This window comes from Salvelinus namaycush, chromosome 33 (assembly GCF_016432855.1).
Source record: "Salvelinus namaycush isolate Seneca chromosome 33, SaNama_1.0, whole genome shotgun sequence".
In the NCBI taxonomy this organism is placed as follows: Eukaryota; Metazoa; Chordata; class Actinopteri; order Salmoniformes; family Salmonidae; genus Salvelinus; species Salvelinus namaycush.
In genome coordinates, this window is record NC_052339.1 from 27,177,259 (window position 1) to 27,201,265 (window position 24,007).

At 43.5% G+C, this 24,007-nt stretch overlaps 2 protein-coding genes across 2 annotated transcripts; one reads left to right on the forward strand and one right to left on the reverse strand.

The window, feature by feature from the left end:
* The first annotated feature begins 6,660 nt into the window (after window positions 1-6,660).
* Window positions 6,661-16,733, forward strand: LOC120027892 (protein APCDD1-like). The gene is made up of 5 exons (XM_038972989.1): window positions 6,661-6,706; window positions 7,023-7,218; window positions 9,187-9,739; window positions 14,929-15,250; window positions 16,282-16,733. The coding sequence occupies exons 1-5, from the start codon at window positions 6,661-6,663 to the stop codon at window positions 16,731-16,733; spliced, it is 1,569 nt and encodes a 522-aa protein (XP_038828917.1).
* A 1,012-nt stretch (window positions 16,734-17,745) lies between these two features.
* Window positions 17,746-23,122, reverse strand: LOC120027943 (vesicle-associated membrane protein-associated protein A-like). The gene is made up of 6 exons (XM_038973035.1): window positions 22,963-23,122; window positions 21,859-22,011; window positions 21,333-21,436; window positions 20,631-20,711; window positions 18,866-19,042; window positions 17,746-18,675 (listed from the first exon to the last, which is right to left on the reverse strand). Exons 1-6 carry the CDS (start codon window positions 23,018-23,020, stop codon window positions 18,514-18,516), a joined length of 735 nt encoding a protein of 244 aa, XP_038828963.1. The 5' UTR covers window positions 23,021-23,122; the 3' UTR covers window positions 17,746-18,513.
* Window positions 23,123-24,007: the final 885 nt, after the last annotated feature.

Sequence of the window (24,007 nt, forward strand, 5' to 3'; positions counted from 1 at the left end):
TCATTGTTCTAGTTCCTCATTTGAAGTTTGGGCTTGCGAGAAGACTTTGTAGAACAACAGCCAGTGTACTTGATCTTCCATTGCCTTGTTATTAATGGCAGTTAGCCATCTATGAATGTGGAAGATTCGGTTCAAACTGCTACTGAGATGCTTGTTACTGATCCTCCAATGGTTGGACTCATTTTTTCAAATGTTCTGGGCTACATTTATAAATGAGGGTTATTATTAATGACTGAATCAGTCTACTTTATGGCAGTTCACTATCTATGGATGTGGAAGGATTGGTTCCTTCAAACTAATCCTCCAATGATCATCAGTGCAGGTTCCTCTTTTTTTCTCTCTCTTAAATGAGGGTTATTATTAATGACTGATTATAATTGCTTAGTTTCGAAACACAAGGGGAGACAACCCAATGGGACTCGACACACAAAGATCTCTTTGCACATGTGGAAGGTTTTCAGAACCCCAGAGCCAGAACGACATTCCTTCTTTCCCAGATCTGGGTGTGTTTGTGCCGTCTTGTGTTGGTCGTCAACGCACCATATGACCACCACATTGAGATGTTCAAGCAACAACACACACTGCGTCATTTTTCTCCTTCAATTAGTTTACAGACAGTTGGCTTGTCAAGCAGTTTGCCTGAGGATAAAACATCAACTTTTGTCTGGTTTGTCTGATCGGACAACAGAGATGACCTGTCTGAAGAATAATGCTTGATTTTCCCTGTTCTCACATAAGTTATTATGTTATTTGTTAAGACTAAGAATAAATACTGTGTTGTCCATTTACTGGTTGCTCACTGGGAAGAAATATATGTGACAATGTTGGAACAATTTGGAAAACTGATTGGATTTGAAAAAAGTAATCAATGTAAGAGACTTTTGTGTTTTTTTTCACACCACTTTTAACCTAAATCCAATGACATGGTGACATTTTTGGTTGATATATAATCAAATCAAATGTTATTTGTCACATGCGGCGAACACAACAGGTGTAGGTAGACCTTACCATGAAATGCTTTCTTACAAGCCCTTAACCAGCAATGCCGTTTTAAGAAAAATAAGAGTTAAGAAAATATTTACTAAATAAAGTGAAGTAAAAAAGTAACAATAAAATAACAATAATGAGGCTATATACAGGGGGTACCAATACACAGTCAATGTGCGGGGGTACAGGTAGGGGTAAAGTGACTATGCATAAACAATAAACAGTGAGTAGCAGCAGCATAATTAAAAAAGATATATATAATAATAATAAATAACTAAAAAGTAAACCATTATTTTATTTTTTTTATAAATAAATTGGGGGGTCAATGCAAATTGTCTGGGTAGTCATTTGATTAGCTGTTGAGCAGTCTTATGGCTTGGGGGTAGAAGCTGTTAAGAAGCCTTTTGGACCTAGACTTGGCACTCCGGTGCTGCTTGCCATGCGGTAGCAGAGAGAACAGTCAATGACTTGGGTGGCTGGACTCTGGCGATTTTATTGGTCACATACACATGGTTAGCAGATGTTAATGCGAGTGTAGCGAAATGCTTGTGCTTCTAGTTCCGACCATGCAGTAATATCTAACAAGTAATCTAACAATTTCACAACAACTACCTTATACACACAAATCTAAAGGGGTGAATGAGAATATGTACATATAAATATATGGATGAGCGATGGCCGAACGGCATAGGCAAGATGCAGTAGATGGTATAGAGTACAGTATATACATATGAGATGAGTAATGTAGGGTATGTAAACATGATATAAAGTGGCATTGTATAAAGTGACTAGTGATACATTTATTACATCTAATATTTTAGAATTAAAGTGGCTAGAGATTTGAGTCAGTATGTTGGCAGCAGCCACTCAATGTTAGTGATGGCTGTTTAACAGTCTGATGGCCTTGAGATAGAAGCTGTTTTTCAGTCTCTCGGTCCCAGCTTTGATGCACCTGTACTGACCTCGCCTTCTGGATGACAGCGGGGTGAACAGGCAGTGGCTCGGGTGGTTGTTGTCCTTGATTATCTTTTTGGCCTTCCTGTGACATCAGGTGTTGGAGGGCAGGTAGTTTGCCCCCGGTGATGCGTTGTGCAGACCTCACTACCCTCTGGAGAGCCTTACGGTTGTGGGCGGAGCAGTTGCCGTACCAGGTTGTCATACAGCCTGACAGTATGCTCTCGATTGTGCATCTGTAAAGGTTTGTGAGTGTTTTTGGTGACAAGCCAAATTTCTTCAGCCTGCTGAGGTTGAAGAGGCACTGCTGCGCCTTCTTCTCCACGCTGTCTGTGTGGGTGGACCATTTCAGTTTGTCTGTGATGTGTACGCCGAGGAACTTAAAATTTTCCACCTTCTCCACTACTGTCCCGTCGATGTGGATAGGGGGGTGCTCCCTCTGCTGTTTCCTGAAGTCCACGATCATCTCCTTTGTTTTGTTGATGTTGAGTGTCAGGTTATCTTCCTGACACCACACTCCGAGGGCCCTCACCTCCTCCCTGTAGGCCATCTCATCCTTGTTGGTAATCAAGCCTACCACTGTAGTGTCGTCTGAAAACTTGATGATTGAGTTGGAGGCGTGCATGGCCACGCAGTCATGGGTGGACAGGGAGTACAGGAGAGGGCTGAGAACGCACCCTTGTGGGGCCCCAGTGTTGAGGATCAGCGAGGTGGAGATGTTGTTTCCTACCCTCACCACCTGGGGGAGGCCCGTCAGAAAGTACAGGACCCAGTTGCACAGGGCAGGGTCGAGTACCTTGGAGGGTACTATGGTGTTAAATGCTGAGCTGTAATCGATGAACAGCTTTCTTATATAGCTATTCCTCTTGTCCAGATGGGATAGGGCAGTGTGCAGTGTGATTGTGATTGCGTCGTCTGTGGACCTATTGGGGCGGTAAGCAAATTGGAGTGGGTCTAGGGTATCAGATAGGGTGGAGGTGATATGATCCTTGACTAGTCTCTCAAAGCACTTCATGATGACAGAAGTGAGTGCTACGGGTCGTTTAGCTCAGTTACCTTAGCTTTCTTGGGAACAGGAACAATGGTGGCCCTCTTTGAAGCATGTGGGGACAGCAGACAGCAGACTGGGATAGGGATTGATTGAATATGTCCATAAACACACCAGCCAGCTGGTTTGCGCATGCTCTGAGGACGCGCCCGGGGATGCCGTCTGGGCCTGCAGCCTTGCGATGTTTCCGGTCGCCTTGCCATGATTAAAAGCAGTGTTTCGCACTTTCAGTTTTGCGCGAGTGCTGCCATCAATCCAAGGTTTCTTGTTGGGGAAGGTTTTAATAGTCACCGTGGGTACAACATCACCGATGCACTGGCTAATAAACTCGCTCACCGAATCAGCGTATACATCAATGTTGTTGTCTGAGGCTATCCAGAACATATCCCAGTCCACGTAATCGAAGCAATCTTGAAGCGTGGAATCAGATTGGTCGGACCAGCGTTGAACAGACCTGAGCACGGGCGTTTCCTGTTTTAGTTTCTGTCTATAGGCTGGGAGCAACAAAATTAAGTCGTGGTCAGATTTGCCAAAAGGAGGGTGAGGGAGGGCTTTGTATGCGTCGCGGAAGTTAGAGTAGCAATGATCCAGAATTTTGCCAGCCCGGGTCGCACATTCGATATGCTGATAAAATTTAGGGAGCCTTGTTTTCAGATTAGCCTTGTTAAAATCTCCAGCTACAATAAATACAGCCTCAGGATATTTTAGGGTCTTCCTCTGACACTGCCTGGTATAGAGGTCCTGGATGGCAGGAAGCTTGGCCCCAATGATGTACTGGGCCATACGCACTACCCGCTGTAGCGCCTTATGGTCAGATGCCAAGCAGTTGCCATAGCAGGCGGTGATGCAACCAGTTAAGATGCTCTCGATGCTGCAGCTGTAGAACTTTTTGAGAATCTGAGGACCCATGACAAATCTTTTTAGCCTCCTGAGGAGGAATAGGGGTGTCGTGCCCTCTTCACAACTGTCTTGGTGTGTTTGGACCGTGATCGTTTCTTGGTGATGTGGACACCAAGGAACTTGAAGTTCTCAACTTACTTCACTACAGCCCTGTTGATGACAATGGGGGCGTGCTCAATGATTTCACATTGAATTCCCATTAATTGACAGCTCAACCAAATGTAAATTAAAACTAAATGTTTAACTAATGTCTGTGCCCAGTGGGTATCTACTCCAGGTCATAGAATCAGGATTTTAGTTCTAGTTTCTAGTGCCTAATACACCTCAAATCACTTCAGTCTGGATGTTAATGTTAAACCCCAGCGTGGAATTTCTATCCATCTATCTGTATCTGCCATCCCTCCACAATTCTCGCCATTCCCATCTTCCAGAAAGTGATCTGTCCTCTCAAAGGGCCTGAGTGAAGATGAGGTCAGCTGATTCCCTTCTGTAAGGGCCCGCTAACCCTTGACCTCTGGGTCCTCTTACCCCCGGCGACAAAGGCCAGAAGGATTCCATCCCTAATCGGCCTCCAGACCTCCCTGAGCAGGAGATGAGCCCTGTAGAGGACCACAGACACAGCTAAGACCACAATCACAGCTGCTCTTTTCATCTCCTCACAGACACTCCCTCATTCGTACTCTGGTCCTTCAATGGAGGATCTCCATTAAACATGTCTTTTAGTCTGAGATTATTCTGTGTCCAGTGTCCGGGAATCTGTCACAAAGTGCATGTAGGAGTGCTTTTATGTTATAGTTCTAAAGCACAGCTTAGCACCTGTCAGTCAACATTGGGAAACAGGTAGTGCTATTTCACAAATCCCTGTTTCACTGAAACAAGTTAAAACATTGGTGAAAATGTATCAACATTTTAACTGTATGGAGGGAAGGGATGGGGGGATGGAGAAGGTGTAACAAGATGTCAGTCAGTGATTGGTGTAAGTTTAAATACTTGTACTTTATAGCATGTTGACGATGACCATGTTGATTCATATCTCCTTGATTAAACCACAAACTGAGATTTGATATCAGAACCTTTCAATGCCTTCATCAATTGCAATACTAAGTACTCATTCAAGACATGCCCATTCATGGACATTAAATATTATTTTTCTACTTTCTCAGGTTGCGTTTTCACCCCTCTGAGCATCAAAAGGGCATCCAACGCAAGCATGTTTCATTAAGCAACACCAATGCCCTTAGTAAGTATATTTTGGTCTTGTTAAATACCCCCAGGTTCCCTGGAGGGTTTGGGTGAGCCAGTGCTAGGCTGCTAGTAGGCTGGCAGACAGCCTGTGACCACAAGGAGTAGACTCTCACTCCTGCACACACACATACACACACACACACACACACACACACACACACACACACACACACACACACAACACACAACACACAACACACAACACAGAACACACACCAAGGTGAGACCTTCTACGACTTAGAAGATGAATATCAAAATATAAGGACTCTGAAGTTGGCCATAATGATGGTAGCGACATTGTAAATATAATTATTTAGAACCGACAATGTATTGTTTACATTGATAAATAGATTATGGATTTTTATAGATGTGTCTGGATACAATGTATCAAATAATATATTCTCTCAGTGCATGAATTGATTATCTTACTGCAATACAAGACAGACTGTACAGTAACTAAGAAAGAAAGAGTAGTCCATTTTCAGAATCTTGCTACTGGACTTCACAACGTTAGAATAAAAAGTTTGGGTGTCTCATTCGACTTTGCTATTGACTTCAGGAGCAGGATTTCATACTGCAGGCTTCTTGTATGTTTAGATTCAACCAAACAGATACACAATTCATGTAGCTGTCACTGAGGAAATGCAGTTAGATTGGAGTGAGAGGGAATTTTTGACCACGCGCTGACAGATATCTGTCTCACTACTCAACTGCAAGGCATATTTATATTCCACCAAATTATTCACAACCCATGAGATTTCAATGTATATAGTAAATGCATTTATGTTGTTTTAGCCTGATATAAAATGTAGATATTGTATGATGTGTGTGTTGTATCACTGTACAGTGGATTCATGTATGGCAATACCCTGAACATGTATTTATTTGAATGTGTAATATTTTACATTAATAATAATTTATAACGGTGGTGGTCTGAAATTTGATCGCAAAGCAGAAAGAAAGTGTAAATCGCCTTTTGTCAGTGGCACACTGTTGTGTGTGCAGACCTAGCTGCACTTATACTATAGCTGGTTATTTTGTCTCGTCCGGGAGTTGACTTTGATCATGTTCAGAATAGGGTTTGACTCATCGGTTTGTTGGGGGGGCACTGAGTCACAGCACGAGTGCCCTCCTACGAAAGAAAACAGGACTTGTTGTGTGCTGTCAACTATGACACAGACAGGCGACAGAGCGAGATGTTCGTCCAATTTAAAATAATTTCGAAAAAGTCAGATAGAGGAAACCTATAACAAAATAAATTACAAAGTTGCTCTATGAGTCACATTGAACAACGACTTTATTAGTATATTATGAAATAAACTCGTATCAGGGCATCAAGCCACGTTTCTGGGAATGATTGACATCGGAGTGTTCTGCGATGTATTTTATTATTCTGCAGTGAACGGTTGGTGATGAAAGGAACAATGAGAAGAAAGGCAACTGATAATGAATAATACGTGTTAATGGACATAGGAGTGGTTCTTAGCTAATAAATTAAAAAGGTGTCGTCTCAGTCAAGACTAACAATGTTACTGATAAAATGGATTGTCTCTACTGCTGTTCTTTTCAATGGTGAGTTTGGAACATTCAGGTGTAAGTATTTACTAGTGATGTAGCCTAAATATTTTTTATTCCGTATCTATATCGGGCGATAGCCTATAATGTTAATTTATATATCTACCTATTATTTGAAAATGTAATTATGAACAACACATAATTGTTATATTTGAGAATTGAGTAATAGATCTTTAGCAATGCATGCACTCTATTGCCATGTTTGTATAGTACACTTTTCATAAATGTGTAGTATGCTACGCAAGCATTTATAATAAAAAAATGTCTAACTCATGGAAAAGTTTATAATAACATCACTCTTTCTCCACTCCAGGTATTTGTCATGGCTCTCTGCTTCACTCAGACATAAGAGCCAGTGTCGGGACCTTGGGGAGGAAACATGGGCAGCAGCATCAGCACGCTGCTATTGTGGAATTTCAGTGTCAGTACATGCTCAAACATCTCCAAAGTGGAGGCCAGATCTCAGTGCATATGCCCCCCAACATCACAGGCCACTGGGTATCCACCAGGTAACATAATGTGTAACATGTGCAATTAAACTGTTTGTTATGAACCCTTATTAAGTACAGAATTGTAAGAATGTATAGTCAATATATTGTAGCGATGTCAAAGGGTAATCCTGACTGGAGCTTGAACACAGGACCTTGCAGCTGTACACACTTCAGCTGGTATTCCAATATATTTTACATTTTTATTTAACCTTTATTTACCTTATTTTAAGATATCTGAACTTCTTGCGGAGGTTGCTAGGCGTTGGGTTTTGTATTTATTAAGGATCCCCATTAGTTCCTGCGAAGGCAACAGCTACTCTTCCTGGGGTCAAGCAACATTAAAGCAGTTATATGCAATTACAAATATTACATGACAAAAGCGTTTTTTTAAATAATTTTTTAAAAACATATTACATGACAATACATTTCATAATACGTTAAGTGTGTGCTCTCAGGCCTCTACTCTACTACCACATATCTACAATACAAAATCCATGTGTACAGTATGTGTGTGTACAGTGTGTGTGTGTGTTAGCATGTGTATGCGTGTGTCTGTGCCTGTGTGTGTCTCGTCACAGTCCCCGGTGTTGCATAATATTTATTTTTATCTGTTTTTTAAATCGGATTCTACTGCTTGCATCATTTACATGACGTGGAATAGAGTTCCATGTAGTCATGGCTCTATGTAGTACTGTACGCCTCCCGTAGTCTGTTCTGGATTTGGGGATTGTGAAGAGACCTCTGGTGGCATGTCTTGTGGGGTATGCATGGGTGTCCGAGTTTAAACGAACAGCTCGGTGCATTCAGCATGTCAATACTTCTTACAAAAACAGTAGTGATGAAGTCAATCTCTCCTCTACTTTGAGCCTTGAGAGATTAACATGCATATTATTAATGTTAGCTCTCCGTGTACATTTAAGGGCCAGCCGTGCTGCCCTGTTCTGAGCCAATTGTAAATTTCCTAAGTCCCTCCATGTGGCACTTGATCACACGACTGGACATTAGTCCAGGTGCGATAAAACTAGGGCCTGTAGGACCTTCTTTGTTAATAGTGTTGTTAAGAAGGCAGAGCAGTGCTTAATTTTGGCCAGACTTCTCCCCATCTTAGCTACTGTTGTATCAATATGTTTTGACCATGACAGTTTACAATCCAGGGTTACTCCAAGCAGTTTAGTCACCTCAACTTGCTAAATTCCAAGATTTAGTGAAGGTTTAGGGTTTAGTGAATGATTTGTCCCAAATACAATGCTTTTAGTTTTGAAATATTTAGGACTAAATTATTTCTTTCCACCCATTCTGAAACTGACTCCAGCTCTTTGTTAAGCAGTGATTTCACTCGCTGTAGTAGCTGACGTGTATAGTGTTGAGTCATCCATCCGCATACATAGACACACTGGCTTTACTCATGCCACTTTAAGTCAGTGGCATGTCATTTATTTATTGCCTTAATCTTACCTCATTTGCACACACTGTATATAGATATTTTCTGTTGTGTTATTGACTGTACGTTTGTTTATTCCATGTGTAACTCTGTGTTGTTGTTTGTGTCGCACTGCTTTGCTTTATCTTGGCCAGGTCACAGTTGTAAATGAGAACTTGTTCTCGACTGGCCTACCTGGTTAAATAAAGGTGAAAAAATAAAATAAAATTAGTAAAGATTGAAAAAAGTAAGTGGTCTAGACAGCTGCCCTGGGAAATGGCTGATTCTACCTGGATTATGTTGGAGAGGCTTCCATTAAAGAACACCCTCTGGGTTAAGGTCACTCACTACACAATACAGGATAATAGCACTGTTCTGTATGTAAGCCTACTTGGCACAACAACAGGTTCAGCTCCAGACTTCTCAGTGTAAAGTCTTAGGTGTTGAATCGACTGGTGCAATTAAAGGTGTGGGGGTCGACTCCAGTTACCCACCAGACTCACTGCATAATACCCAAATAACAAATCATTTGACTAAGCCAATTTCATGAATGTTTTCCCCATCAGCTGTGAGGTCAGGCCTGGGCCAGAGTTCATCATCAGATCCTATCTCTTCCACCACAACCACACCTTCCAGGTCCTCCAGTTCCTCTACCGGGACAACCGCTGCTCCTCCCCCACATACACCCTCCTTGCCCGGGGCAAGCTGTACCTGCGCCAGGCCTCCTGGGTGGTCCGCGGAGGCACCGAGGCCGACTATCAGCTTCACAGCGTCCAGGTTGTGTTCCACAGCCCCGAGGCAGCCATGGACCTCAGCCAGTGGCTCAAGCCCAGCTGTGGACCTCCGTCCCTAGATGGAGGGGGAAAGTGGGAGCCCTGGGAGCCCCACGTCAGTTATGACCTGTGGAGTGAGGAGGAGCAGGGGGGGGACTGTGCCCATAGGCTGGGTTTCACTATGAATGAGCTGCAGCTGGTGCGTGTGGAGCGGCGCCGCCATCATGGTGTCTGGCTCCCTGATGACCACACAGAGGAGCTCTTCCTGGGGGACGTCCACACTGAGCACACCCAGAGGACCCACCACACACCCTCCAGCTACCAGCCGCCACTGCAGAACACCAAGGTCAGACATAGAGATATATAATATACACTGCTCAAAAAAATAAAGGGAACACTAAAATAACACATCCTAGATCTGAATGAATGAACTATTCTTATTAAATACTTTTTTCTTTACATAGTTGAATGTGCTGACAACAAAATCACACAAAAATGATCAATGGAAATCAAATTTATCAACCCATGGAGGTCTGGATTTGGAGTCACACTCAAAATTAAAGTGGAAAACCACACTACAGGCTGATCCAACTTTGATGTAATGTCCTTAAAACAAGTCAAAATGAGGCTCAGTAGTGTGTGTGGCCTCCACGTGCCTGTATGACCTCCCTACAACGCCTGGGCATGCTCCTGATGAGGTGGCGGATGGTCTCCTGAGGGATTTCCTCCCAGACCTGGACTAAAGCATCCGCCAACTCCTGGACAGTCTGTGGTGCAACGTGGCGTTGGTGGATGGAGCGAAGACATGATGTCCCAGATGTGCTCAATTGGATTCAGGTCTGGGGAACGGGTGGGCCAGTCCATAGCATCAATGCCTTCCTCTTGCAGGAACTGCTGACACACTCCAGCCACATGAGGTCTAGCATTGTCTTGCATTAGGAGGAACCCAGGGCCAACCGCACCAGCATATGGTCTCACAAGGGGTCTGAGGATCTCATCTCGGTACCTAATGGCAGTCAGGCTACCTCTGGCGAGCCCATGGAGGGCTGTGCGGCCCCCCAAAGAAATGCCACCCCACACCATGACTGACCCACCGCCAAACCAGTCATGCTGGAGGATGTTGCAGGCAGCAGAACGTTCTCCACGGCGTCTCCAGACTGTCACGTCTGTCACATGTGCTCAGTGTGAACCTGCTTTCATCTGTGAAGAGCACAGGGCACAAGTGGCGAATTTGCCAATCTTGGTGTTCTCTGGCAAATGCCAAACGTCCTGCACGGTGTTGGGCTGTAAGCACAACCCCTACCTGTGGACGTCGGGACCTCATACCACCCTCATGGAGTATGTTTCTGACCGTTTGAGCAGACACATGCACATTTGTGGCCTGCTGGAGGTCATTTTGCAGGGCTCTGGCAGTGCTCCTCCTTGCACAAAGGCGGAGGTAGCGGTCCTGCTGCTGGGTTGTTGCCCTCCTACGGCCTCCTCCACATCTCCTGATGTACTGGCCTGTCTCCTGGTAGCGCCTCCATGCTCTGGACACTACGCTGACAGACACAGCAAACCTTCTTGCCACAGCTCGCATTGATGTGCCATCCTGGATGAGCTGCACTACCTGAGCCACTTGTGTGGGTTGTAGACTCCGTCTCATGCTACCACTAGAGTGAAAGCACCGCCAGCATTCAAAAGTGACCAAAACATCAGCCAGGAAGCATAGGAACTGAGAAGTGGTCTGTGGTCACCACCTGCAGAACCACTCCTTTACTGGGGGTGTCTTGCTAATTGCCTATAATTTCCACCTGTTGTCTATTCCATTTGCACAACAGCATGTGAAATTTATTGTCAATCAGTGTTGCTTCCTAAGTGGACAGTTTGATTTCACAGAAGTGTGATTGACTTGGAGTTACATTGTGTTGTTTAAGTGTTCCCTTTATTTTTTTGAGCAGTGTATATTATGCTCTAATCTATTCTACTATATTTCGATGGTCAGAGTCCCCTTATTATCACTTACATACTGAGACCCCATGAGAGAGAATCCTTTTAGATTTTTGGGCAGATAGTATCATTTTCAAGTATCTGTGAATCTGTTTGTCAAATCCCTACCAACTGAAAAGTATTGTGGGTATTAAAGATTACAAACTGTTGCAGCAATGAAACCACACATGTATAGTAATTGATACGTGATATTCCAGGGCTGTGTATTCCTATTTCCTTTGAAAAATCACAGTATTGTCTGTATGTTTTTGTACACAACGACAGACACGTTATGTGAAATGGGAGAGAATATGAATTGTGCAAACTGCAAACCCAGCAGCAGAGAAGATCCATGGATTGCAGTGATCATCCGTTGGTTGGTTTTTCACGGGCGCTCTTCAAAGAGAATAGCAAAGAGTGGCGCAGTATGCTCTGCTCTGAATTTCTGAATTCCTGCCCTTACTCTGTGGTAGTGTTGGTGCCTGAGGCTGTATCAAGGACAGAGGGATAAAACTGGAGCCGGACCAGAGAGATGGAACCAGGCCTTCAGTTCAGAAGCTCCCTCCTTTCCTCCCACTCACAAAAGGATTCGTCCCTTTCATGCTCCCCCCCCCCCAGCATTTACCCATATATCTACCAGCATGTATTTTTAAAAACTAATACAAACAACTCCCAGCCTATAAAGTGTCAGGTCAATGTAAATGAGCTGTGGTTAAAAGCTGAGGTGATTGATGTTGAAAGTGACTCATGCATGCACTGGTGGTGGAGTTACAGTCAGCCTTGAATGAATAGAGTTAGTCACGTTCAGCTATAACGTCAATCTGATGCTCAAACACTGAGTGCAATCTCAAAAGGGCTCCACATATAACAGGGGCTTGATGAGCTTATTTACGAGATTGTACTCACAACCCAATGAGTGTAAACAAGGATCCAAAACCATAAAGGCAGTCATAGCGTACGATGATATTTTTGATGATCTGGATGTGAAAATAGCTTATTTTCTTTTATTTGTCTATTAAACTGTGTCTCCGGATTCCCCGCCAATGTCCTTTTGAAACACGCACCTGTGGCTGATACTGTTTAACGAAGGACTTGAGACCAAGGCACAGACGGCACCTACTGCTTTTCAAAGAGCCCCATCCAGAGAAGAGAGAGGCGCATCACCGAGTGCATTTTCCAGGCCAGAGAGAAGCTTTTGATTCTTTGCCTTTGGTGGTTGTTTTCATCCCTGGCATCAATCTAGGATGGCAGACCCATGTTAAACGATTTGTTTATTATCTATGCATAGTTACTTTACCCCTACCTACATGTCAGTGGAGGCTCCTCCGAGGAGGAAGGGGAGGACCATCCTCCTAAGTGAATTTCATTAAAACAAAATTAAAAAACATTTAAAAAGTTATCCTTTTTAGATAAAACTATACTAAATATGTTCACGTCACCAAATAATTGATTGAAACACACTGTTTTGCAATGAAGGTCTACAGTAGCCTCAACAGCACTCTGTAGGGTAGCACCATGGTGTAGCCGGAGGACAGCTAGCTTCCATCCTCCTCTTGGTATATTGACCAATACAAAACATAGGAGGCTCATGGTTCTCACCCCCTTCCATAGACTTACACAGTAATTATCACAACTTCTGGGGGACGTCCTCCAACCTATCAGAGCTCTTGCAGCATGAACTGACATGTTGTCCACCAAATCAAAGAATCAGAGAATGAATCTAGTACTGAAAGCATACGCTACAGCTAGCTAGCACCGCAGTGCATAAAATGTGGTGAGTAGTTGACTCAAAGAGAGAGAAAGACAATAGTTGAACAGTTTTCAACAAATTAATTTCTTCAAAAATGAAGGAGAGGTGAGAGAGAGAGATTTCGTCATTTCTTTTCACTTTTAGTTTCACTTACTTAGCTAGCAAATGCAGCTGGCTAGTCGAGTCTACTCAAACACCTGGCTCAAACAGGGGGATGCTATGTTAGCTAGCTAGCTATGACTATCCAACATAACACTGGAACTCTTCCAAGTCAAGTCAAGATAAGCTTTTGGTTTTATACATTTATTGCCACCGGGGCCCGCCGGTGTAACTGCTTACTGACTACACACTGTAATGTTACGGCATGATTGTAGCAGGTTTACTAACACATTAGTTATATTATCTATGTTGACTAGGACGATACTTTAGCTAATATGGGGACAACGATGTATGCTGTGTGTAGCGGTTATGACATGGTTTGAACGTTTTTTTTGTCTGGTCACATACAGCTCATGTGTTGTGCATTGAGCTCCACAAACAAAGGGAAAAGGTGAGAGGAGGAGAGTGCATAGAGGTGAGAAGGAATAAAAAGTGACTGCTATGAAAGTGAACTGTGTTTACGGGTGATCAGGGGTGTATTCATTCCGCCGATTCTGTTGAAAAACGTTTCTTAAACAGAAGCAAACGAAACGGGGATAAATACCTGAATTGGTCCAATAGAAACTATCATTTGCAACTGTTGGAGCTAGATGCAGGCAAGAGTGTGCAAGGCGGTATTGAATGTGTCACTGTGTGTCACCTCAACATTTTCTCTCGAACGTTTCATTCATAGGCTAGGTTGTAGCAACGTCATGATGGGTATAGGGAAAATTTGAGTATCATGTAGTAGCCTAAACCTATCCATGTTACATTGAACTGGGTGATGGGAATATGAATGACAATCATCCAATATGCTGTAATGGAAATAAATTGTCCACCCTCATCATAAACGGCACTGACCGCCACTGCTTCATGTACTAATGATCTCGATTAACCTGTACCTCCGCACATTGACTCGGTACCGGAGGCTATTGTTATTTTATTGTGTTACTTTTTTAGTAAATCTTTTCTTAACTCTATTTTCTCTATTTTCTTAAAACTGGTTAAGGGCTTGTAAGTAAGCATTTCACTGTAAGGTCTACACCTGTTGTGTTCGGCGCGTGTGACAAATAAAATTGTATCTGATTTGCAGTGGTGCCATGAACACTCCCACGTAGCATATGAGAAGACAGTTTGCCATGCTTCTCCTTTATTAGCTGGGTGGGTCAGAGTCAAACAACAGTTTGCCATGCTTCTCCTTTATTAGCTGGGTGGGTCAGAGTCAAACAACAGTTTGCCATGCTTCTCCTTTATTAGCTGGGTGGGTCAGTCAAACAACAGTTTGCCATGCTTCTCCTTTATTAGCTGGGTGGGTCAGAGTCAAACAACAGTTTGCCATGCTTCTCCTTTATTAGCTGGGTGGGTCAGTCAAACAACAGTTTGCCATGCTTCTCCTTTATTAGCTGGGTGGGTCAGAGTCAAACAACAGTTTGAATGGCCTCGTTTGTGTTTTTCATCATCATGATTGGTTGTCTGTTGACATTTCAGTGATACCATCAGTGATGATATTTATCACCATGCTGTGACTCATTAAACCGCTTAGAAATCTGAAATATAGTTCAGACTTTTGTGTTAAACATCAAAATGGGATGCATTCCAACATCTACAGTCTCTTGCAGGTGTGTGAATTTCTTTTGAATCACAATATGAAAACGTAACATTCTGAAACACTATTACAGAACCATGACCGTACCTGCAGTGTCTGCCGAGTCGTTGCCGGGGCGGACGAGCACCATCCTCCCATCCTGCCCTGCGAAGACAACCTGCCCGTCAAACTAGAGGGCCAATGGGTGAGCCAGCGCTGCGAGGTACGCCCTGGGGTTCTCTTCCTGACCCGCCATTTTGTTTTCCACGACCACAACTGCACTTGGGAGGGTCACTACTGGCATTACGCCGACCCAGTGTGCAGACAGCCAACGTTCAGCCTGTACGCCCGGGGTCACTACAGCCACGCGGTCCTATCCACCACGGTAATGGGAGGGACAGAGTTTGTCTTCACAGGTAGGTGTTACTGTCACAATAAATCTAAATATACGGAACAAAAATATAAAACAAAACATGCAACAATTTCTAAGATTTTACTGAGTTAGTGTTAAAAACTCAGTCTATTTAAATAAATTCATTAGGTCCTAATCTATGGATTTCACATGACTGGGAATACAGATATGCATCTGTTGCTCACAGGATCAGAAAACCAGTCAGTATCTGGTCAGTACCAGTCAGTATCCACCATTGCCTCATGCAGCGTGACACATCTCCTTCACTTAGCGTTGATCAAGCTGTTGATAGTGGCCAGTGGTATGTTGTCCCACTCCTCTTCAATGGCTATGTGAAGTTGCTGGATATTGGTGGGAACTGGAACACGTTGTCGTACACGTCGATCCAGAGCATCCCAAACATGCTCAATGGGTGACATGTCTGGTGAGTATGCAGGCCATGGAAAAACAGGGGCATTTTCAGCTTCCATGAATTGTGTACACATCCTTGTGACATGGGGCCATGCATTAGCATGCTGAAATGAATGGCATGACAATGGGCCTCAGGATCTCGTCACGGTATCTCTGTGCATTTAAATTTCCATCAATAAAATGCAATTGTGTTCGTTGTCCATAGCTTATGCCTGCCCATACCCCCACCGCCACCATGGGGTACTCTGTTCACAACGTTGACATCAGCAAACCGCTTGCCCACACGACCCCATACACGTGGTCTGCGGTTCTGAGGCCAGTTGGACATACTGCAAAATTCTCTAAAACAACATTGGAGGTGGCTTATGGTAGTCAGCATGCCAATTGCACGCCCCTTCAAAACTTGAGACATCTGTGGCATTGTGTTGTGACAAAACTGCACATTTTAGAGTGGCATTTTATTGTCCCCAGCACAAGGTTCACCTGTGTAATGAAACATGGGACCAACACTTTACATGATGCATTTATATTTTTGTTCAGTGTATATAAATGATCACAGCTAATGATCATGCCATTATTAGTGTGCATAACAACCAACCTGACTATTTCTCTCTTGGTCTTCAGTGGACCACATGAGGGTGACCCCAATGGACCGGGCCACCACCTCCCTGCTCAACGTCTTCCAGGGCAAGGAGTGCGGGACAGAGGGCTCATGGCGCCAGGGCCTGGAGCAGGATGTCACCCCCACCCATGGCTGTGCTGCCCTGGGCATCCGGCTGCCCCACACCGAGTACGAACTCTTCCGCATGGAGCGAGACTATGCGAACCGCCTCCTTCTCTTCAACGGCCAGAGGCCCACGGATGGCTCCAGCCCTAACCAGCCCCACAAGACAGCCACCTCCTACCAGGCTCCCCTGGTGCAGTGTGCAGGGGCTGGCCATGGGCCAGCGGAGTGGAGGGAAACTGACGAGCTCCAAAGACTGTGGAGTAGCTGCTGCAGACACAGAGGTGGTGGCATGGTGGATATGGTTAGACTACTGCTTATTGCTGCTATCTCCGTTCTGCATCTCAGGTAGGAGTAGCTGAATGTTATTGTTGTTGTGGAGCAGCACTTCATTGACTGTGTATTGGACTTTCAGACTCTTTGAATACAGCATATGTGATTGCAATGTTGAATTGTTACATTCTATTATTCAGAGTCGTGTTCAGTAGACATCAAATGAAGAAAACACTTTGACAGGAAGTGAAACTGGGAAGTACTGTACTTGTCCAATAAGAAATGCATTTTTCCTATGGTGTGCCCAACACAACACAAGTTGTCTATGGCCGTGATTCAATCTGATTGTGATTTGTCGACAATGTGCCATTTAAATCAGCGATCGACAGTTTCTACATACATTTTTGCACTTATAAATTAATTATATATATTTTTTATTTAACTAGGCAAGTCAGTTAAGAACAAATTCTTGTTTACAATGACGGCCTACCCCGGCCAAACCCTAATGACGCTGGGCTAATTGTGCACCGCCCTATGGGACTCCCAGTCACGGCAGTTGTGATACAGCCTGGATTCAAACCAGGGTCTGTAGTGATGCCTCTAGCACTGAGGTGCAGTGCCTTAGACCACTGCGCCCCTCAATACACAATGATTCTTGAAGACTATAACTTATAAATGCCTCATGAGCTTAGTTCGACTGTCATACCCAATCAGAACCCAGAATAAACTTTTTTAACTCCAATATTTGTAAACATTGTAAATGTCTGTATAGCCTCAAAACATGGTTAAAACTATACATTTGATATAACAGATGGGCGACGACTTTGTTATTGATTTAACTGCTGATAGGCCCTAATGACCTATTTGGTCATTTCCAAATGAGCTGACATATGCAAAGTTTGCCTTTAAAAGCTGCATTGTCGACAAAGCGCAATCGGATTGAATCCTGGCCTGTGGTATCATGCAGCTCACTTCAATGACATTTGCATGTTCATCACAGATTTTGGAGTTAACAAAATGGAGGATAGCGAATAGAAAATTAAGCCTTGCTCTTGCTCAAAGACAAAAGATTAACAAAGATGACAAGCCACTAGAATGTTAAAGATTTTATTTATTTTTCATCAATGTTAAATACCATGGGACAGGACTGGGACAGGACTGCAAGAACGGTGACCTTTTTGCCTCACAAGGGATATAGAATTTGTGTAAAGAAAAAAAAAATCTAGAAAGAATTGTAATAATAATAAAATTCATTTTTTATAATTGTGTTTATGTCAGTAGGGAAAAGGAAAGAAATGTCCGTAGGAGACACCTATATTCCCAGCATACTGTATCATTTCACATACCTCAAGAAAAAACTAGATTTGAAGAATTCAGTGAAAATGAGAATGTTTCAGCAACATGTAGCAGTCTTTTGTTTGGAAGGCTTTTTCTTCATCCCATTTTCTTAAAATGATTAAAATAACAGACACGGAACATTCCAACTCTTATTAAAACCACAGAGAGAGAGAGCTCATTTATATTTATTTTTTGCTTCCGATTTCAACCAAGGTCACAAACCCAGTGCCCCGACTCACCTGTTATCAATGCTCTGATAAATGTACAATTTACATTTTCCCCCAAACATCCCTCCCCTGATTCCTCACCCCAAAAAAAGAGCAGGAAAAAAAAACAAAAAAGGAGAAAGCTCATTCCTGTTTTTCCACGTGTACTAACCATGTGAGATTGTAAAAGGCGAGGCCTGCTTATGATTGGGTACACAGAACATATGTACGTACGCCGTGAGCTGGCGCTACGGCCAGGCCCTTGGAGACAAACGAGCCCATGCCGGCTCACTTTCCTTTTCTCTCGCTCCTCCCCTACAAGACAAACTTCCCTAGGAAGAATCCGATGAAGATGGCTGCTATGACGACCAGTAGCGAGGGGAGGGAACTGGAAGAATGCTGTTTGCTCATCGTGGCGCCCGAGCTGGAGACTATGTTGTCTGACCGGTGGGCCTTCCTCATCCTCAGGCCCTCGTCCTGAGAGGACAAACACAGTAGGTTAGAACCCCAAGGCTTTCACACATGCTTCTCTACCACAGCCATAGGCCGAAGCCAATATCATCTTAACAAGAACATTGTCTTCACAATATATTACAGTATATCGCCAATATATAACAATATCCTAATACCACCTCAATCTTAGACATCACACAACCTATGACCATACCTTGAGTTGTCTGTTCTCGTCTGAGAGTTTGCCCACATCATACTGCATCCTCTTGCACTCGTCCATCAGTTTCTTCATCTCAGAGTCGTCCATGGATGCGCTGATTGGCTTGGGCGCCGACGTGCTGTCAGCGGTGGAGTTGAGTACGGGGGCAGCTTTGGTTGCATCAACATCATCCTGGAAGCAAGGAAAGTGGAAAAAGGTGGCGAAAAGACAAACGTGAACTAGAGGCTAGTTTCCCTCCTGACATTGCTGTACATTCCAACCACACAAACTCAACACGCTTTAGAGTAGACCAAACTTCATGAAACTGTTGAGCCGATGGAAATTATTATTATATATATAAAAAAAAAAGTGTTAATTAGTATGAAGCGGTAATACGTTTTCATTCAAACTACTATTCTAATTACATCCAGCTACGGCAGGGGAATAATTATTTTGGGTAGATGAGAAATTATTTCTAAATTATATATATATATTTTTAAAACAGACCTTCTCTAATCCGCAAATTGATTTTGACAAGAGAAAAAAAAAAACATTCGGTCCTCCATTCAATTTTGAAAGCCTAGTGAGGCCCTTCAGCCAAAAAGTTTGCCCACCCCTGGCCTACAGTGAGTAAACGACACCTGCACTTCAACTTCCTGTCCTGCCACAAACCTGCCACTCCCTGCCTCGCACTGAGCTGTGTGCTGACATGAACTCTGGGAGGTCGCTGGCGTCGTGGGCTCCCAGGTGGTGCCAGAGTCCCAGGGGGGTGCGGTACTCTCCGGGGGTGGAGGCTGCTCTGTCACCCAGGTGCCTGGTGCTGAGCTTGGGGGTCTGCTCTGGCCCTGGGGTGATGATGGGTCTGCCCATGGCCCTACCACGGGTCTCCCTGGCACTACCGCTAGGCTATCGCACGAGGGGGAGGCACAAGCAACATGCATGCCAATAGATAATGTATATAGCTTTTGGTTGTTTAGTGGTTTCTTTTTATTGTAGGGTAGAACATTCGACACTCAATGTATTATAAACGGTTATACACTCTTACTGTGTTAAACAAACAAAATGGACCTATCACATACTAGGAACAAGCTTCCATTCAAATCTCAATTGTTACAAGCGGTGAGTATTTCAGATATGACTTTGGGGAAGTTTGAGGTAGAAATGCTGGTTAGTACAGCAGCTATTTACTTCAAGTCATCAAAAATCCATGATATCATTAGCACCCATCAAATGACTGTACCTAGGCAAAGGCAGAGAAAGGAACAACCAACAGTAACAGGGCAAGGAGAGGGAGAGAAATCCAAGTAGAATCTAGGAGAAAATGTGAAAAAGATGCATTGACAGACAACATTGACCTGTAGCCGTGACAACAGTACAACATTGGAGGTATAATATCAAACAATTATAAACTGGGTGGTTTGAGCCCTGAATGCTGATTGGCTGAAAGCTGTGGTATATCAGACCGTATACCAGGGGTATGACAAAATCCGTATTTTTAGTGGTTTAATTACGTTGGTAACAAGTTTATAATAGCAATAACGCCCCTCGGGAGTTTGTAATATATGGTCAATATACCACGGCTAAGAGCTGTGTCCTAGCACTCCACGTTGCGTCGTGCTTAGGAACAGCCCTTAGTCGTGGTATATTGGCCATATATATATATATATATCACACCCCCTCGTGCCTTATTGCTTAAATATAACACCAGAACCCCTGATGGCAGCTGATAGAATTTCCACTCCTTTGGAAAGTCCAGCCTTTACTACTATACACTACTTACCATTTTATCGTTGTCAGTGGGCAGTTCGAACACACATCTCAGCTTGGAGTCCATGAAATCATCTGGCGTTGCATCTTTCCACTGTGGAGATTCAACAAGTAGAAGTTGAGATTGACAAGTAGATGATAAGGTGAACAACACAGATTGATCAGTTGATCACAGGGCCAGTTACAAGTCTATAGACATTAGGATGTGGAAATGCTGATACATCTGTGTAATATGCCATTTGCTGCCCTCTGCTGAACAAATCATAAAAAGGATTCTCCAACTGGCAGACCAAATTATTTTATTTGGCCCACTAAATTCTGAGCTAAAACAAAACACGTCGGGGGGGGGGGGGGGGGGGCATACGACTAAAAACACCAGCAAATCAGCTCCAAGTGATTTTAATTTTTGGAAATCTGTTCCAAAGTATTCCCAGGCATAAGAGAGATACAGTATGTGATTATATGTCAAATGTAAACAAGATTTGAAATGATTATGTTTTAGTCAAATAGTATATCTGTTTGGGCTTCTTGCGGTCAACAGTAAACTCATTATTTGTAATTATGATCAAGCCCCCTGACCAGCCACTGAATCTAGTTGATGACCCCTGCAGTACTGAAACCTGTAAATCATCAAAAGCAGGTTTTCCTTTGATGACACATCTAGTAACATAAAGCACAACATGTATTTGGTAGTAATGTGGACAGGAAAACTTACCACTGCATCCATGTCTGTAGCAGTGGATGGTGCAAAGATTGTCTGTACCATGAATTTGTGTTTACTTTTTTCATTGGGGTCATAGTCAAAGGGCTGCAGCATTACTGTTGAGACAGAAGATATGGGGTCAAAGCTGGGGTCATGACTATGCATACATATAGGCCTACTGATACATGCATTTGACATTTACATGCCTGATTCGTCTGTACTTGGAGCGGCAGGTAGCCTAGTGGTTAGAGCGTTGGGCCAGTAACCGAAAGGTTGCTACATTGAATCCCCGAGCTGACAAGGTAAAAATCTGTTGTTCTGCCCCTGAACAAGGCAGTTAACCTACTGTTCCTAGGCCATCATTGTAAATAAGAATTTGTTCTTAACTGACTTGCCTAGTTAAATAACGGTAAAATGTTTAAAAAAACTTACAAAGTCATACAATTAATTAAAGTGGACATAGTGACATGATATAATTTGTTCTTGTTTGATGTTGTGGCAGCACAGTGAAAAAGGTCTGCAAATGCAAAAGCCTTACCAGAGACAGTGACAGTGGCTCCTGGCTCAATCATGCCGCTGTTGGGCCTTACACAGTACCGGCGAGGTGCCGTTGTCTTCACTTTGAAGCATACTTTTCGGTCAGAGGGATTTTTGAGCTTGAGGTTTGTGGTCACTACATCTGTGAAGGGACCTGCATTGGAGAGAAAGGAGATGGTGTTGAGGGTCAATGGAGTCACCTGTACAATGCACACAACAGACGCAAATGACAACCAACTTAGACTAGTTACACGTTATGGCAAATGATTTTCTATATAGTAAAATGACCCATTAAACACAATAGTGTTAACCGTTGGCTAGGCTCAGATAAACATGTAGTTTAAGACATAAAAACATAGCCAACGATAATACATAGTTAACTACACCTCGCTCTCAATGTGATGAGCACTAGGGATGCGGTCAACAAAATACCATAACAATGCATTAACTATCTGGACACAGTGCAAAGTGTGAATGAGTGGGATAGCTAGCTAGCATATGAGCGGTCAGTCAATCAGCTTCCTTTAGCTAGCTACTATTTCCAATCAACAACTGCAATTTTAGCCGTGTCACCCTAGCTAGCTAACTTAGTTAAATAAATCCGGGAAAATAATAGTATATGTAACGACTGGTCTAGTCAAATCAGAATGTGTTGCTTGTTAGTTTACCTATCTAGCTAGTTAATGTTATAGTACTTACTTGGCCAAACAACCATGTCAGTGACTATTATTTCAGGCTAACGTTAGCTAGCTATCAATGATCCCTGAGTGACTGACAGCAAACTAACGTTACAGCAGTTAGCTGTGTCAATGTCACAGTAAGAAGTCAGCTAGCTAGGGTAACTAGAGACCATACGCCCTCCGCGGCTGGCGATAAATGTTGTACAGTGATAGCTAGTTAGCTCGATTGGTAGCTAACTGGGTAAAGGCCCATAAATCCTCGCTGCCATCTCAAAATGGCGGCGGTATGCGTGAGGTTTCAGTAGGGTTGTTGAAGCTAACACATCCCCGGTCCACGGAGCTGGTAACGTTCGCTAGCTTGCTGGCTAATCCACTGCCGAAAGCGTCTACAAGTGGTAGCTAGCCACCGACAGTATTCATCTTACCTTTAAATTTGAGATCATACGGCGGTTCAATAACTATGATCTGCTCCAATTTAGACATTGTGTTGTTGAAAACTGTTCCAAGGAGCCGGTGTTCAGTGTAAAATCGCTCAGAGCCAAAAGACGTGCACACGAGTTGTTACGGAAGCGCGCAAAATACACATCACCGCGAAACCCGTGCTCTTCACCTGAAATACAGAGCAGATAATTGTATCTATGGGCAACATAAACATTCTCAAAAACATTTGGCCCAATAGAAACGTGTTCCTTTTCAGAGGGTGCCTACAGAGCCAAAATATACAGTTTTCCCAGTTTTATTTAACTTTTTAAAAACCCTAAGCAAATAAATTAACAGCGCTGACTAGTCTCAAATGCATGAATGGCACTGTATATTATTTTTTACATGTGTAGGAAAAACATTATATTGTGTTTTAGGTACGCTTATCCACGACTATAACCATATAATTACATATAGTGACTAAGACATCATTATATTGGACCCTCATCCGTGAAGAGCAAACTTCTCCAGCATGCCAGTGTAACAGTATAACTTTAGTACGTCCCCTCGCCCCGACACGGGCGCGAACCAGGGACCCTCTGCACACATCAACAACAGTCACCCACGAAGCATGGTTACCCATCGCTCCACAAAAGCCGCGGCCCTTGCAGAGCAAGGTGCAACCCTACTTCTAGGTTTCAGAGCAAGTGACGTAACTGATTGAAACGCTACTAGCGCGTACCCGCTGTCTAGCTAGCCATTTCACATCCGTTACACCGGTAGCCATCAAAGGTGAGCATTTGCCCACCGACTTCAGGTAGGACAACAGGCATTCAGACGAGCTTCCCTGACACGTTTTCTGACAGTTTGTGCAGAAATTCTTCCGTCGTGCAAACCCACAGTTTCATCAGCTGTCAGGGTGGCTGGTCTCAGATGATCCCTCAGGTCAAGAGCCTGATGTGGAGGTCCTGGGCTGGCGTGGTTACACGTGGTCTGCGGTTGTGATGCCAGTTGGAAGTACTGCCAAATTCTCAAAACAACGTTGGAGGT

Coding starts and splice junctions, on each gene's coding strand:
- LOC120027892 (XM_038972989.1), top strand. CDS start 6,661: ATGTTACTGATAAAATGGATTGTCTCTACTGCTGTTCTTTTCAATG. Junction 7,219..9,186: donor GGCCACTGGGTATCCACCAG/GTAACATAATGT, acceptor TTTCCCCATCAG/CTGTGAGGTCAGGCCTGGGC. Junction 15,251..16,281: donor GACAGAGTTTGTCTTCACAG/GTAGGTGTTACT, acceptor CTTGGTCTTCAG/TGGACCACATGAGGGTGACC.
- LOC120027943 (XM_038973035.1), bottom strand. CDS start 23,020: ATGTCTAAATTGGAGCAGATCATAGTTATTGAACCGCCGTATGATCTC. Junction 22,012..22,962: donor GTATGATCTCAAATTTAAAG/GTAAGATGAATA, acceptor TCTCCAATGCAG/GTCCCTTCACAGATGTAGTG. Junction 20,712..21,332: donor CTACAGACATGGATGCAGTG/GTAAGTTTTCCT, acceptor GAATCTCCACAG/TGGAAAGATGCAACGCCAGA.